General features: G+C 26.7%; 4 protein-coding genes across 4 annotated transcripts; 1 reads left to right on the top strand and 3 right to left on the bottom strand.

Annotated features, from left to right (window-relative positions):
* Positions 1 to 107: 107 nt before the first annotated feature.
* Positions 108 to 4312, bottom strand: pirA (component of SCAR regulatory complex; the record flags this gene model as incomplete). Its single annotated transcript, XM_631975.1, has 3 exons — positions 108 to 191; positions 275 to 3620; positions 3732 to 4312. 3 exons carry the CDS (start codon positions 4310 to 4312, stop codon positions 108 to 110), a joined length of 4011 nt encoding a protein of 1336 aa, XP_637067.1.
* An 815-nt stretch (positions 4313 to 5127) lies between these two features.
* Positions 5128 to 7423, bottom strand: argS2 (arginyl-tRNA synthetase; the record flags this gene model as incomplete). Its single annotated transcript, XM_631974.1, has 2 exons — positions 5128 to 5407; positions 5487 to 7423. 2 exons carry the CDS (start codon positions 7421 to 7423, stop codon positions 5128 to 5130), a joined length of 2217 nt encoding a protein of 738 aa, XP_637066.1.
* Positions 7424 to 7968: 545 nt separating this feature from the next.
* Positions 7969 to 10628, top strand: ncstn (gamma-secretase subunit; the record flags this gene model as incomplete). Its single annotated transcript, XM_631973.2, has 7 exons — positions 7969 to 8020; positions 8191 to 8422; positions 8612 to 8843; positions 8924 to 9932; positions 10003 to 10157; positions 10225 to 10373; positions 10478 to 10628. The coding sequence occupies 7 exons, from the start codon at positions 7969 to 7971 to the stop codon at positions 10626 to 10628; spliced, it is 1980 nt and encodes a 659-aa protein (XP_637065.2).
* Positions 10629 to 10743: 115 nt separating this feature from the next.
* DDB_G0287799 (RING zinc finger-containing protein) lies at positions 10744 to 16465 on the bottom strand (the record flags this gene model as incomplete). Its single annotated transcript, XM_631972.1, has 2 exons — positions 10744 to 15965; positions 16243 to 16465. The coding sequence occupies 2 exons, from the start codon at positions 16463 to 16465 to the stop codon at positions 10744 to 10746; spliced, it is 5445 nt and encodes a 1814-aa protein (XP_637064.1).
* Positions 16466 to 16625: the final 160 nt, after the last annotated feature.

Below are 16625 nucleotides of genomic sequence, written 5' to 3'. Positions count from 1 at the left end.
TATTGTTCTTTTTTTTTTTTTTTTTTTCCAAGTTGGAATTAATTTTTTTTTTTTTTTATTTTCCAGGTTGGAATTGATTTTTTATTATTATTATTATTTTTTTTTTTTTACATTGGTGGGGGTGGTGGCATTCCAAATGGTGGTGGTGGGGGTGGAGCAAAATCATCAATACTTGAACTCATTTCATATTCCTATTAAATTATGAGCATGTTAGTATTATTAATTTTTTTTTTTTTTTTTTTTTTATTATAAATTTTATTTTTGATTTACTTACAGCCATTGGTGGTGGAGGTGGTAAACCATTTGTTGATGGTGGTGGTGGTGGAGGTGGTGCACCAGCAGCAGAAAGTGATAAACTACTTCCAGAATTTGAAGTTGATTGTTGAAGTTGTTGTTGTTGTTGTTGTTGTTGTTGTTGTTGAATTGATTGTTCTTCAACAGTGGTTGTAACTATAAATTGTTCAGCTTGTTCAGTAGCAGGTGGTGAAAGGATCATATTAGAAGGTGGTGGTGGTGGACAATATGTATTGAGTATACTAAAGATTTGATTATTGATATCTTTGATGATTTGAGCATTCTTAAAGAAATTCTTTAAGGCAGGTTTATCTGAACGAACAGCAGCAGCCTCTTCTACATTTAAAATGTGATAACAGAAATCAAATAATTCGAAACGATATTGTTGACCAAGGAAATGGATCAATGAACAACCGGCCCACATTAAACCATCACCAAACAATTCATGGAAAGATTTATCATTTTCATTTGAGAGTGGCCAACAGATTACAAATTGAAGGGCACTCCATAAACGATAAAACTCTGTTGAGGAATCAACGCAAATGACACCATTATCTGGAGGAGCACCAGACCAATCATGACGAACAATATTAAGGATTGAAGAGAAACGTTGGAGGACACTCTTAAAGAGAGAAAAGTTTTGTTCGGATGGACGATAGAATTTATCGGCACGCCATGCGTTTGCAACCATATCATTGAGTGATTGTGAAGATTTGGCAACCTCTGGTCTACTCTCCAAGAGTTGAGCCAACTTTTGTAATTGAGAGTACAATGGTGATTGAAGGGTTGGATCCTCAGTGGATGGTTCTAAATCTTTCCAAGTCTCTGGAGTGATACCAAGGAAAGGTGCAGCTTTGGCAAAGTTATAACTATCGGTTTGAGTGATAACTTGATCCAAAAGATTCATAAATACCAAACTGTTACCCAATTCTCTGAATGTTTGAAGTACCTCTGGACGTAAATCTGGATAGATGTAAATGTCTTTCAATTTAAGTTGGAAATAACCATAGCCACCTTCAGTACCATAATCATAGATTGGTAATTTAGTCGATGCAGGCATACCTTGAAGTAATTCACTAACGTATGGTGAGAGAACATTGGTGATCTTGATTTCAATATTACGTAATACCTCAGCAACGATCAAAGGAAGATTCTTTTTACCAACGATTCTAAGGATTGATTGAATATGTGGTACACCAATGAAATTCTTGTAGAGTTCGATCGAGTTTGCATAGGCAGCATTCAAATATTTATTACCAAACAAAAAGACAGGATTAGTTTTTGGAAGTGCATCACGTTTCAATTCTTCGGTGAAAGTGTATGGAGCCTTTATAAAACGTTGAGTGATTGAATTGAAGGTATAGTTTGGAGCGAAATCGGCCACCAATTCAAAGATAATATGAAGTACAATACGACCATGATAAGAGACCAAAGAAGTGGACTCATTGATTTCATTAAAGATTGATTCGAATGGATCTATATCAAAGTATTCTGATAAGAGTTTGTGAGTGAGTTTGATATTGGCGATTTGGGTCTCCAATTCAACGATCGATGTTAAATCGCAAGCTTCGAATCTACTGATGGCATAATCTAAATTTTGACGAATGGTATTGTTTTGTCTTTGAGCCAATAGACCACAAAGATCAATGGAACGACCAAGGAGGGTAATATGTTTTTGACGTAGCAAAACGTCGAAACGTGATTTTGGTGTATGTAATTTACCATTGAAATGAGCCAATTCCAATTGAGTTTTATATGGTTTATCCAAGAGGATAGAACTTGCTTGAGTCTTGAAATGAGTATAAACCTTACCAGAGAGTTTGTAAAGTAATTGATCGAAACAAAGATTGAGTTCTGCTTCGATTTCATCGTAGAGAAAACGTTGGTTTAAACTTAGGAGAGCACGTTGAGCAGTATCATTGTAGAGACCCAAAGGATAGAAGAGATGTTCAATTAATGATGGATCATCTGATTCCAAGATATGATCGGTAAGAATCCATGGAAGCGAAGTTTCAATTGGAAATTGTACACGATTGTTCAATTCTAAATAGAATTCACGATACCAAAGATCGGCTAAATCGGTGATTGAAATGATTGATGAGGATAATGATAAAAGGTAACGATAAAAGAAGGCCTTGCTACTAAATGCTTCAAAGTCACGATATTGATCAGAGGAGAAATCCTTCTTTTTATCCATTAATGATGAGACCAAAGTGAGAATCAATTCCAATTGGGTTGGTGATGGTGGTACGGCACGAGCAGGAATTTGAACTTTCTCTTCGACTTCTTTACTCTTTTTGTTTGGTACAGCTTCGGCAGGTTCGAAACCACTGAACCAATCGACAGAGATATTCTTCAATTGTGACATCTCCAATTTGATGTTATCCTTCTTCTTTGGATTATTCTTTACAAAGGATTTAATGGTCTCTTTGAGATTGATTTGAACAAACTCTTGCAACTCTTGATGAATGGTCTTACGAAGTATTGGTTGAAGTAATGTTTCACTCTTCATCATCAATGAAGCCAATGATTTGATCATGGCGATCAATTGAACCAAAGCGGTTCTCTCCTCTTTGGTATAATTGAATTTAACGACACGTTCATAATCAAAGGTTGCTGAAATGGTTGGATCATTGTTTGGTTTAGAATATTTCCAAGCCGATTGTTGAAGTACTCTTGAGGTCCAATCAGAGAGAATCCTCAAACCCATCAATGTGATTGCTTGAATATCAGACTCTGCCAATGGCAATGGTTCCTTTGGACCACGAGCTTTGGCCGCTCTAATCTCGTTGACCATATTTGCAAAACGTGCCATATACTCGTTGTAGAGGGAACGTGTTTGGTCCAAAACATGAATGATCTCGTAATCCAACGCTGATTTACTATCCAATGTTGAGGTACCCCATGCCTTCTCATCGAAATGTGGTGATCTCTTAACCAATGATTCCAATGTGATTTGCATATCACCATACAATGGTACGACTGGATTCTTTTTGAAAATCTTTGCATAACGTGAGATATTCAAATTCTTGTTCTTGTTGATATTATGTTTAGAGTCATTCTCATCGATTAAAAACAATACAAATGGCATAACTCTAAGTAAACAATGTTTTTCACTTGGTAAAATATACTTTTCTTGCTCCAAATAATCTGCACATTGATTAACAATCATTGGTAAAATATCATCAAACTTATCAATATTATGTAATTCTAATTTCAATGATGATGTAATTGAATTTTGATTTGCTAAAAATAAATATAATGTATGATTCTCTTGAGTTTGATCTTCAGTACCTGACATTTGTTTTCTTAAAAATCCAGTTGCTCTATTTTTTTTTAAAAAAAAAAAAAAAAAAAAAAAAAAGTTAATATAAAATTATATAATAATTATTTTTTCTTTTTTTTTTTTTTTTTTTAATTTTTAATTTAATTTTTACCTTTTAAAAAATGAAAAATCATTATTTAAACAAGCTTTCATATTTTTTAAAGCATCTAAAATTGCTAAGAGATCTAAAATACGAACTAAATAATTGATAAAAGATTCAGAAGCTGAGATTGTTTCTTTTTTTTTATCATAGGTTGATGCTAATTTTTTAATATGATCACAAAATAATTTGATTGTGTCCTTTTGAAAGTACATGAAATCCTTTAATTTCTTAATCTCTGGTTCTAACACTTCGAAATTACCTTCATAGATTTGAGTTTTATTAACTTGTTCAGCGGTTTTAACAGTTGGTAATGCCTTTGAACATGAACGATATGTATAGACCATATTGATGAATGAATCACCCTGTTTTAAAACTTCTTCCATTTTTTCCATACCAATTGTTTCTTCGGACCATTGAGTTTCATAGGCACCTCTATCTGTATAATTCAATGATTTATCATATGCATCATATCCAATACTTGGTGATTGTTCTTCAATCTCTGATTGATCATCATGAAATGGAAAACTCTCTAAAACATCACATCTTTCGAATACATCTGCTATTTTTGATTGTTTTGGATCTACTGACATTTTTTTTTTTTTTTTTTTTTTTTTTTTTGTGTCTGTATATACTTTTATTTATTGAGGTTTTTTTTTTTTTTTTTTTTTTTTATTGAGCGTATTTATTAAAATGTATATATTGGGTGTGATTGATGGCAATGGTTGTGTGATTGCGGTGTTTGTGGAAATAAAAAAAAATAATAATAATAATACAAAAAAAAATAATAATAATAATAATAATAATAAATTTATATATATATAATATTACAAGTGGTGATTTATTTATTTATTTATTTATTTACTACAACTCTTTGATTAGTTTTTATTTTATTTTTCAAAATAAAAAGCAAAAAGATAATGTGTGTGTGAAAAAAATAAAAAAATAAAAAAAAGGTTGGGTAAAAAAAAAAAAAAAAAAAAAAAATAAAAATAAAAATCAAAAAAAATTAAAAAAAAAAAATTAAAAAAAAAAAAAAAAATTAAAAAAAAATCTTTTTTTCGATGGACATGAGATTGGAATTTATTATTATATGAATTTGATGGAACTTCTTTTTCAAAAAACCAAAAAAAAAATTTTTTTTACTATTTAGTATTATTAGTTTTTGAAATCATTTTTTTTTTTATTTTTTTTTAATTTAATTTTTTTAAAAAAAAATTTAATATATTTATTTTATTAAAATAAAAAAAAAACAATTACAAAAAATTAATCATAAATAAAAATAATTAAACCCTGAAAAAAAAAAAAAAAAAAAAAAAAATATAAAATTATTACATTCATTCTATTTTATTTTTTTTTCTATTTCTTAATTCAAAAAAAAAAAAAAAAAAAAAAAAAAAAAAAAAATTTATAATTTTTCAACAGTTTCAACACCTAATAAATGTAAACCGGTTGATAAAATTCTTTGAACTGCCAAACAAATAAATAATCTTTGATCTTGTCTTTCATTTCCAATAATTTTTTCAGTTTCATAAAATTGATGGAAACTATTTGCGAGATCCCAAAGGTAATCACAAATAAATCCAGGTTTTAATGATTGTTCTGTACCTTTCATTACATCACTAAATCTAGACATAATAAATACTAAATTTCTTTCTTTTTCTGTAAATTCTTTAAATTCAATCAAACTAAATAAAAAAAAAAAAAAAAAAAAAAGTTAATACTTTATTTTTTTTTTTTTTTTTTTTTTTTTTAAAAAATACATACTTTGGATTTAAATTTAAACCATCAAAATTAGCTCTTCTTAATAAAGTTGAAATACGAGTATAACAATATAAAATATAAATACTTGTATTACCTTTAAATGATAAAATACTATCATAAGAAAAAACATATGGATTGTTTCTGTGTGCTAAATCATAATATTTTAATGCACCCATACCAATCTTGAGGAAATGTTTTTCATCAATTGTAGTTTCATTATTATTATCATCATTATTATTATTTTCAAAAGTATCAAGCATTCTATTAATTTCAACATTATTTGCATTTTGAGTAATATCTAATTTTTCAGAACGTGTAAAAGATTTTGAAAGTGATGTAGCTTGTTTTGAACGTTCAATTGATTCTTGTAATAGATCGATTAAAGCAATTGGATTACCATCACGAGATGATAATTTTTGACCATTGGGACCACGAACAACACCAAATGATAAATGATCAACACGAGTTTGCTTACGATTTAACCAATTTGCATCTTCAGCAATTTTAAACACTTGTTGGAAATGATCACTTTGTGAATCATCAGTGATGACAATGACCCATTCTTTACCATTTTCAACACGATGTTTAATTGCGGCGATATCGGTTGTGGCGTATAGATAAGCACCATCACTCTTTTGAACTACTACTGGAACTTGAGAATCTTTACATTTGGTTTTATCCAAGAATATACATTTTCTACCATCATCTGAAATATCTACGAATCCCATTTTAGTCAAATCTTCAATTACACCAGGTAACATATCCCTATAGAATGATTCACCACGTTCGTTTACATTAATATCCAACATTTGAAACACTTTATTGAATCCGATTCTAGATGCTTCACAAAGTGATAACCATGCATCATACACTATTGGATCACTACCACCAATTTGTTCTCCACTAACTTTGTCATAGATTGGTGGGCCCTTTTGAAATTCAGCGGCAGTCCAAAGTGTTCTCTTTGAAAATTGTTCATCAGATTTAGTTCTTTTCTTTGATGTGGTATAAAGTTCAGATAGTTCCTTTGGTGTTGGTATAATTGGTTCGTTATCTTTACAAGTTGGATCTTGAATATGTTTTAAATAATCAGCATTGGTCTCCAATGAATGTGCCAATACAATTCCCAATGGTGTACCGAAATCACCAGCATGACTAATTCTTTCCACATCATGTCCCATGTATTCTAAAATTCTACAAATTGATTCACCCAATGCAATCGATCTTAAATGACCAACATGCAATTCCTTTGACATATTTGGTGATGCAAAATCAACTAAAACTTTCTTACTTCTAATTGGTAATAGTTTATTCTCTTTTTCCATTTCATTTAAATTAACATCGTCTTGAAATTTTAAATTATCTATTAGGAATTTCGATTTATCCTCATTAGGGTTGATCCATAGTTTTAATATAGTTGTTAAATATTCGTCTGAAACTCGAAGATTTAAATGACCTTTATTACTTAATTCTAACTTTTCAATCATTGATGAATAGGGTATTTCCGATTTATTAGACTCAAATGCATCAATTAATTTTTGACCTAAATTATTGTCTTTTAATAACATTGATGCTACCACTAAATTACTTAGCGAATAGTCATGATCAAATACTTTCTTTGATGGTACTGTTGATAGAGATGCTTGATATTTAATCTTTTCATTTTTAAATACTTTTTCAATCTCTTCTTTTGTTAATGCTTTTTCAAATATTGATTTAAAACATTGATTTAATAATAAAAATGCTGATCTTGAATTTATATCAAACCATTTATTCTTTACATTAAAATCTTCTATTTGATTTGATTTAATTTCTTTTTTAAGTTGTTGCTGTTGAGTGGTTGAAAAATTTCTTTTTATATTTAATAAATAAATTGGTTTAATACTAATAATATTATTACTACTACTAAAATTTTTACAAATAGATAAATTTCTTATCATTTTTTATTTTTTTCGTTTAATTTAAAAAAAAAAAAAAAATAAAAAAAAAAAAAAATAAAAAAAAATAAAAAATAAAAAAAATAAAAAAAAAATAAAAAAAAATAAAAATAAAAAAGAAAAAAATTATATATATTTCCCATTTTAGTGAGTCCTAAGACCCTTTACTTCTTTCCATTTTTTTTTTTATTATAATTACTATTTTTATTATTTTTTAAAAAAATCTTTTTTTTTTATATATATATTTTTTACCACATTTGATTTTTTTTATAATATTTTATTTTTTTTTTTTTTATTTTTTTTTTTAAATTTTTTTAATTTAATTTGTGATTTTTTTTTTTTTTTTTTTTTTTTTTTTGTAAAGGGATCAAAAGAGATAGTATTATTTGTATAAAAACCCTACCACACTTACTTTCACTATTTTAAAACGCACACTAAAATCTTTCATTATAAAATTTATTTATTTATTTTTTTTATTTTTTTATTTTTTCACACCATATTAAAAACACCAACAATAATTTTTTCTTTTTTTTAAAAAATTTTATAAAATGAAGATTAAAAACTATTTTATAATAGTTTTTATAATAATAGTTTTATCAAGTAAGCTTTTTTAATCATATCATCATGAATGATTTCTTTTTTTTTTTTTTATATAACTTCTAACCTTAATCTTTTCTATATAAAAACAAACAAACAAACAAATAAACAAACAAACAAATAAACAAACAAACAAATAAACAAATAAACAAATAAACAAACAAACAAACAAGCAGATGTAATATCATCTCAATCATCGATCGAGGATAAAATGTATACTTCATTAAATAGTTATCCATGTACTCGAATTATGACATTGAACGGACAAATTGGTTGTTCATCATCACACGGCGGTGATAGTGGTATTCTTTATTTAATTGATAGTGATGAATCTTACCACAATTATTTTTCATATAATCAACAAAAAGATATTATTGTAGTATTTGATTCAAATTATTTTAATAAGTAAATATTAAAAAAACTTTTTAATAATAATAATAATAATAATAATAATAATAATAATAATAATAATAATAATAATAATAATAATAATAATAATAATAATAATAATAATAATAATAATAAATAGTAATAATAATTATACTTATATATAAAAAAAAAAAAAAAAAAAAAAAAAAATGAAAATTTATTTAGAACATTAGTATTAGAAATGTATTCAAAAAAGAAAATGAATGGCGCATTAGTTTTAACAGATATTGGAAAAACATATCCATATTCACCAGAGGATCAATATCCAATAAAGCAATTTGGACTTTATCCTGATAGTAATTTAAATTGGAACCCAAATGGTGATGGTTTTACCTATATGAATTTTCCTTTCCCAATGTTTGCTTTGGAATTAAAAACTTCTATTATTATTAGAAATGTTTGTATTTTTAATTTTTTGTTTATATTTATTTTAATTTTAATTTTATTAATATTTTTTTTTTTTTTTTTTAAATAAAGTTATCAACAATTAATAGAGATGGTAAATATCCAGCATATGGGGCAGAATTAGATAGTTTTATGCAAGGAGCAATTAATGCAGAGACATGTTTAAGAAGAGGATTTTGTGAACCAGTTGGTGGACAAAGTATTTGGTCATCATTTTCAGAGGTAATTGATCAAAGTAAACCAATTATATTAGTAATGTTACCAATTGATGCAACTGCATTCTTTCGTGATCTTGCAACTGGTACGGATCAATCTGGGTACGCATTGACAGTTTTATTATCAATGTTAAACACTTTACAAGGCGTCGATAAAACCAAATGGGATAAAGAGGTAATTTTTGCAATGTGGAATTCAGAGAGATGGGGTTATGTTGGGTCAACTAATTTCGTTAATGATTTGTTGAATTTCAATTGTACATCATTGGATAGTAATAATCAAAATTCATGTTCATCACCACCAATGTTGGATTTAACTTTTGAACAAATCAAATTTGAAAATATCTACGCAATCATTGAATTCAACCAAATAGGTAGACCAGTAAATAGTGGTAAGAAAACTCCAAATAAATTAGATATTTATAATTTAGTTTTCCATCCAAATGGCGGTGCTGGCGCTAATCAATTAATGGATGTATTCTCCCAATCTACTCAATCCTACGAAAATAGTACAATTCAATTCCAAAAGACAACTCAAAATGAACTACCACCATGTTCAAGTATGTCTTTTATTAAAGAGATAAATAAAAAATCAGCACCAAACTTTATTGGTACCCTTGTTATCACCGATCATGATTATCAATATAATAATCCATATTTTGGTGATGAACAAGATAATTCTGGTAATATCAATACAACAACATCAACTCTCTTTGATATGGTTCAAGTATTCTCAAAATCAATCGATTTATTAGCTGGTGGTAATGGTACTGTTAAAGTTGATGACCTTTTCATTAGAGAAATTAATGTTTGTTTAACTCAATCTATTACTTGTAATTGGGTAACAAAATTAATGTCAACTTTTCGTATGTTTTTTTTTTATTTTTCTTATATAAAAAAGATAAATTACTGACCTTTTTTTTTTTTTTTTAAAAGCATATAATCCAATTCCAAATTTTTATTCTGGTGTTTATGGTGTAAGCCCAGTAAATCATATTACCCCAATTGAAACAAGATTCATTTTTAGAATGGCTACCTATTTAACACAACACCGAACAAACGCTACCAATTGTACAAGCGACAATGATTGTGTATGTATTTTTTAGAATTTTCAATCATTTATTTTATGTACTAATTTTTATTTTAATATTAAAATAGGATACTTCAAGTAGTATATGTGTAAATAAAGTTTGTTTATATTCAAACACTCATTATCATAATGCAATTTCATTAGCTTTTTCATTTGATAACTCAAAATCATCATGGACAATTGTAAATACTTCATATCCAGTTTTTGTTGAAAGCAAGTAAGTATCATTATTTAAAATTAACAAAATAATCATTAGTTTAATGGTTTATTAATGATTTTTTTTTTTTTTTTTTTTTTTTTTTTTTTTCACAATCCCTATAGTTGGGATTATACTACAGTTAGATTATTCCAGGTTGGTTCATATGCAAATGAAATTTGGTTCCTGGTATCTGGTTTAATAGAATTACTTTTATCAGTTGGAATAATTTTTTATATTAAAAAATATTTATCTAAAAGATATAAACTTTTGTAAAAATAATAAAAAAACAAATAAAAATAAATTAAATAATTTCTCTTTTTTTTTTTTTTTTTTTTTTTACAATTTATTTTGTAATTAAAAATAACAATAAAATAGTTTTCTTGGTAATTTATTTTGTGATTAAAAATTTTCTGGAATTTGTTGTATCCATCCAATACTTATAAAGTTTTTTCAATCTCTTTTGAGATAATGAGATTTCTACAGAGGTAGTACTTGATTTTTGACCATCTTTATCTAAATAGATATGAGTATAGAAGGAATTCTTAAAAGAACCAAATTGGAAATGGTAAACTTGAATGAGTGGTTTATCTATTAAATGGAAGAAACCTAAAGGTGTTGAACTACAAACATAACAATGACTGACGGCACCACCTTTTTTACAAGCATTAACAGTACAAACACTTTGACCACATAATAAACAAACCAATTTCAAAAGTGAATCACAATCACAATTACCAGCACAGATATTCTCTTGCATTAAGGTCACAAATTTCTCAGGCAATGAAATGAAACGTGGTAATGATCTATAGTCTGATGGTGGTGGATAAGAGCAATATAATGTTGGGGTTGTGGAGATGGTTGATGTAATTTTCTTCTTTTTCATAAATTTACTAAGAGTTAATTCAAAAGTATCCTTATTTAATAGATGATTAAACATTGATTGAACATTTGAATAACCGAAATAACCAATACATTTATCGAAATCTGATAATAATTCAACTGTCAATGGTGTACTTGATGAAGGAACTGTTGGGAAATCATCTTTTGTATCGATTATTGTCGTATTTGAAATTAAAGAATAGAGTATTAAAACTTTTCTAATGTATGGATGAATTTGATTTTTAAATTCAAGTTCAATATCTTTATCCATTGATGTATTATTATTATTATTGTTATTGTTACTAAATAAAAGTTGAAATTCATTTTCGACAAGTTTTTGAGTTTGAACATTATTATTTAATTGATTTTCAGGTACAACCCTTTTCTTTATGCAATGGAAAAGTACTACATTGAAGAGATATTTTGAAATACCTTCAAAAATTAAAGACAAATGATCTTTTTTTGAGAGGAAAATTGAATAACTACTACTTGTGAATGGATCCATAAAGAAAGATGAGGGATCATAGATTGGTAAGATTTGATCAGGTTCAACATTGGCCGAAGTAATAACATTGAATAAACGAGTGGTAGTAGTTAATTCCTTTTGGAAATCAATTTCAGAGATAATGAAATAATCTTCTTGAGAGTATAGATTTGTTTTTCTTGATTTTAATTCCAAAGTTTCAATATTTTGTAAAACGAATTTCCATAAATATTTATCGATACTATATTTTTTTTCAGGATCCATTAGAACCAAGAAATCATAATAACATAACTTGGTGAACATATCATTTGCATCGGATCTATATTGATTTGAATCTAGTGGTTCACCCAATGGTAAAATGAAATCTGATGGTCTACTACAAAGTGGACAATTGAAAGCTGTAATAAATTCATCAGTCTTTTGTTGTTCTTGTTCCTTTACATATTTATCCAAACAATTCTTATGAATATTATGACCACAACTAGAGATATAAGTGGATGGACTTCTTTGGAAAATGTAACATGCAAATAAACCTGCTGGATCATCTTTGTAGGGAATGTAATGAGTTGTACCTGGTTTAATATCGGTGAGATAGAATGTTTCAATGAAATGTTGATAAAGTGGATCTAATCCCATCTCTGTATCATTTGCTAAATTAAAATTATTTTGAACTGAATTTTGATGATTAACTGATGATAAATCAATATAACCCATTGTAAATAATCTACCACCTCTTTCACCACTCTTACAAATTATACATGGTTCAAATTCACCTTCTTCTTCAATGGAAATTTCAATTTTACGTGATTCATGTTTGTGATGTTTATTATTTTTATTTGATTTCTTAACATCAACTTTAATTTCAACTTCTTCACCTTCTTCTTCTCCAATTTCAATTTCTTCTACTTCTTCTTCACCTTCTCCTTCATTTTGTTTTTCTTTTGTAATTTCATTATTAATTTCATTTTCATCAATACCTCCACTTTGAATTTCAATATTAATTGTTGATTGTTCTTTTTGTTTTTCAAAATTTTCAACATCTTTATCATCATTACAACCTTCATCATCATTTTCATAAGTATCAGGTGCTTTAATTGTATTTCTAAGTTTTAATGGAGCTGCTTCTTCTTCATCATCATCATCTTTATCATCTTTATCACCATCTTCTTCATTTCCTTCTTTTCCTTGATTTTCTTCACTTTCTTTATTATAATTATCCTGTTCATTTTCATAATGATTTTCATCAGTATCATCACCGTCATCATTATCATCATCATCATCATCTTCTTCTTCTTCTTCTTCATCACCTTCAACTAAAATTTTATTATAATTTTCTAAAAATGATTTTTGTTGTTCTCTCATTTGTTGTAAAAGTCTTTCTTTCTTTTCAGCCATTAGTTTCTTTTGAGCCAATTCATCTTGAGCTGAAGTTTCAACATCACGTACTAAATCGATTTTATTATCACTGAATACTTTTTCAAAGATTGGGTCAAATTCTAAAAGGAAATTAAAAATGTATAATAAACTTGAACGTAATTCCAAGTATTGTGATTTATTTGTCATTAAATCCCAAAATTTGAATAAAATATCCAAGAATGATAATTTCTCTTTTACACCAATATCAATTTCAACATTATAAATTCTTAATAAATTATAAATTGCATAATTATTCTTTGTTTTTAATGTAAAATCAAATTTAAATCTACTATTATTATTTTCTCTTCTAATTCTATCCTCTTCTTTCTCTTCAACATTTTCAATTGATTCTTTTTCTTTTCCTTCTTGGTTTTCTTGATTTTCTTGATTTTCTTGATTTTCTACTTTTTCATCATTGTGATCATCTTTTTTATCATTATTTTCTTCTTGATTTGTTGTTGTTGTTGTTGTTGTTGTTGAATTAAAATAATCAAAAATAGTTTCAATTATTAATTGTTTTTCAGATTGAGTTAATTTTGGTAAAGTGAATTCTTTAAAAGATTTAATGCCTAAAACAAAGATATAAAACATTTCACTTAAGATTGTATCAGGTTTTGAAATTAACATTTTTAAGATTGGTTGCATTTCAAAGCTATCATCATAACCAACAAAAGTTGAAGGGAAAACACAATCGGCTACAACACAAAGAATGATTTCAAATAGAGTTGGATCATTATAAATCTCTGAAACACCACTTAACTCCAAAGGTAATGGATCCATAATTGGTGGTAATGGATTTGATTCTGGTATTTTCTTTAGAGTTTGATACTTTTTAAATCTATCTTTTGCATTGGTTTTAATTAAATTTCTATAGTTTATTGAAAACAAAGGATAATAAGGATCGAAATATTGCCACATATCATTATTTAATAGCTCTTTTGCTTGATTACCTTTACCTGTTATCTCTGGTAAGTAGATATCATTGATTTGATCCTCTGTAACATCCAATAGCACTGCATCGAATGATCTAAAATGTAGTTTGAAAAATATACCAGAGAATACACCTTGAAGTAAATTATAGACGATGTCTTGTTTGGTTGGTGTTAAGGTTGCACGTAATTGTAAGCTACCGATAAACATTGAGAAAATATCTGTGAATGCAGCTGGATTCGTATCGATTGAAGTTAATACATTAAAGAAAATATATAAAAACTTTCTTGGTCCCAATAGAGAAATTGAAATTTGAATCATATGTAAATCAGACACCATGGTTATATCGGTACAATTCTCGATGGAGTTGTTATCATCATAAGAGACATAACAAACTCTAAAGAGTAATAAAGTGGTTAACATATCGATTATATCTGCCTCTTGGAAATTGTATTTACTAATCAACAACATTGGATCCATTTTAGTCATTAGCAACATTGTCGATAACATTCTATACAATGGGAAATGTACTGGAATTTCAGAGTAGGTAAACTTTTGAAAGAAATCTTGATGAGGTAATTGCATACCACATCTATCAAATGTTGGTCTCTTTTTAATCTTTTCCATATTTGTAATTAGATTCTCTGTAACCTTATCAGTTAAAAACTGATAAAACTCTGGATCTTGGTCGCGTATTGATTCTGCAGTTTGAAACATTGATCTAATTGAAAGTAATAAACGATGCTCCATTAATAGTAGGAATTTAGTTGTGGTAATGGATGGATCTACAAATTGTGGTGATGTAAATCTATGTAATTGCTCAGCAAATTCAAAAAGTAATTTGAATTTATCCTCTTGTTTTGAAAAGTATTTCACTACCAATGGATTCTTCATTAGTTTGGTGAATGCACTTAAATCACTTTGTAACATTACCTCTTTCTCAACTTTACTATCGGCTTGATAGAATGGTAATAGCAATGGTACATAGATGGTTTTATGACTTCTCAATATAAGCTCCAATACATTATGACGTGAGTAACCCGTTGAAAAGGGTACCAATATCTTATTCTCCATATAAAAACTTGCTATGGTTAGAGTGATACTTGATGATTTTGAATCACGTGGTGAAAAGATACTTATATAATTCTTTAAATACTCTTCAAATAATACAATCTTGAATGCACTATGATTATCAATTAATAACACTAACAATGGTAAAAATTGATCTAATAATTCAATCTTTGAGAAAATATATCCTAAAAAATGATGACCTTCCCATTGTTGTTGAATTGACTCATTATCATTTTTATATGGTAATGGTTTATGTTGATAAAGTTTAAATTTACTATAATAATATTCATCATCATCGGAATTATTCTCTTTTTCTTCTTCTTTTTCAACTTTTTCATTATTATCATCATTTTCAAATTCTAATACTCTTTGAGTGAATTCTTCAGCCATAATATGAATTAAAGTTGAAGATTCTTTACAAACCTCTGATAACCAATTAATGATTGTTTGTATATCACCTTCAATTTCAAGTTTTTCAGTATTTTTTTGAGTGGCTGCAGCAGCTGTTGATTTAATTGATAAATTTTGTAAATATTGAAAGAGGTATCTAAAGAAGATATGAACATCTTTCTTTATAAAGAATGGTAATTTATCAATACGTTCTTTCTTTGAAATTTCATTAACATTGATATGTTCACTACAAAATCCTTCCCTCTTTATTGCTTCTGAATTACCACAATCACATACTGCTGCTTGATTCGCTTCAAATAATGAAAATGAATGTCCTTCACTAATATGATTACCACTTAAAAAACATAATGTACAAATACATGAATTATTTGCTAAACAACATTTTGAACATGTAAAAAACCATTCTGATTTTGTTGGACCTTTTTATTATTAATTATTATTAATAATTATTATTAATTATTATTAATTATTATTAATTATTATTATTATTATTATTATTATTATTATTATTATTATTATTATTATTATTATTATTATTATTATTATTATTATTATTATTATTATTATTATTATTATTATTATTATTATTATTATTATTATTATTATTATTATTATTAAATAAATTAGTAAGAAAATTAAAAAATAAAAAAAACTAAAATAAAATGAAATGAAAAAAGAATAATAATAATAACTTACTATGTTGACATTTTAAAGTATCATCAGATTTATAAGTATCAAAAAAGAAATCAATTGTCATAAAACAACATCTTTCGAAAATATCGTCAATTAATTCACTTGAAACTAAAACCTCTGATAATTCTCTTGAAATCTCGTCATAGGTTGGTGTTTTTTGAATTTTAAATGATGATAACTTTTCGCTACCTGTTACATTTGACATAAAACTAAATGTATTACCCATTCTGTTTTTTTTTTTTTTTTTTTTTTTTTTTTTTTTTTCTTTTATTGAATTAAGTTTTTCCTTCCCTAAATTATTAAAAGAAATTATTAAAAAAAAAAAAAAAATAAAATAAAATAAAATAAATATGATTAAGATAGATAGATAAAAATTATTTTTTTTT

Source organism: Dictyostelium discoideum (assembly GCF_000004695.1).
Source record: "Dictyostelium discoideum AX4 chromosome 5 chromosome, whole genome shotgun sequence".
NCBI lineage: Eukaryota > Evosea > Eumycetozoa > Dictyosteliales > Dictyosteliaceae > Dictyostelium > Dictyostelium discoideum.
The sequence above is the reverse complement of the archived record's forward strand: the minus strand, read 5'-3'. Positions and strand labels throughout refer to the sequence as shown.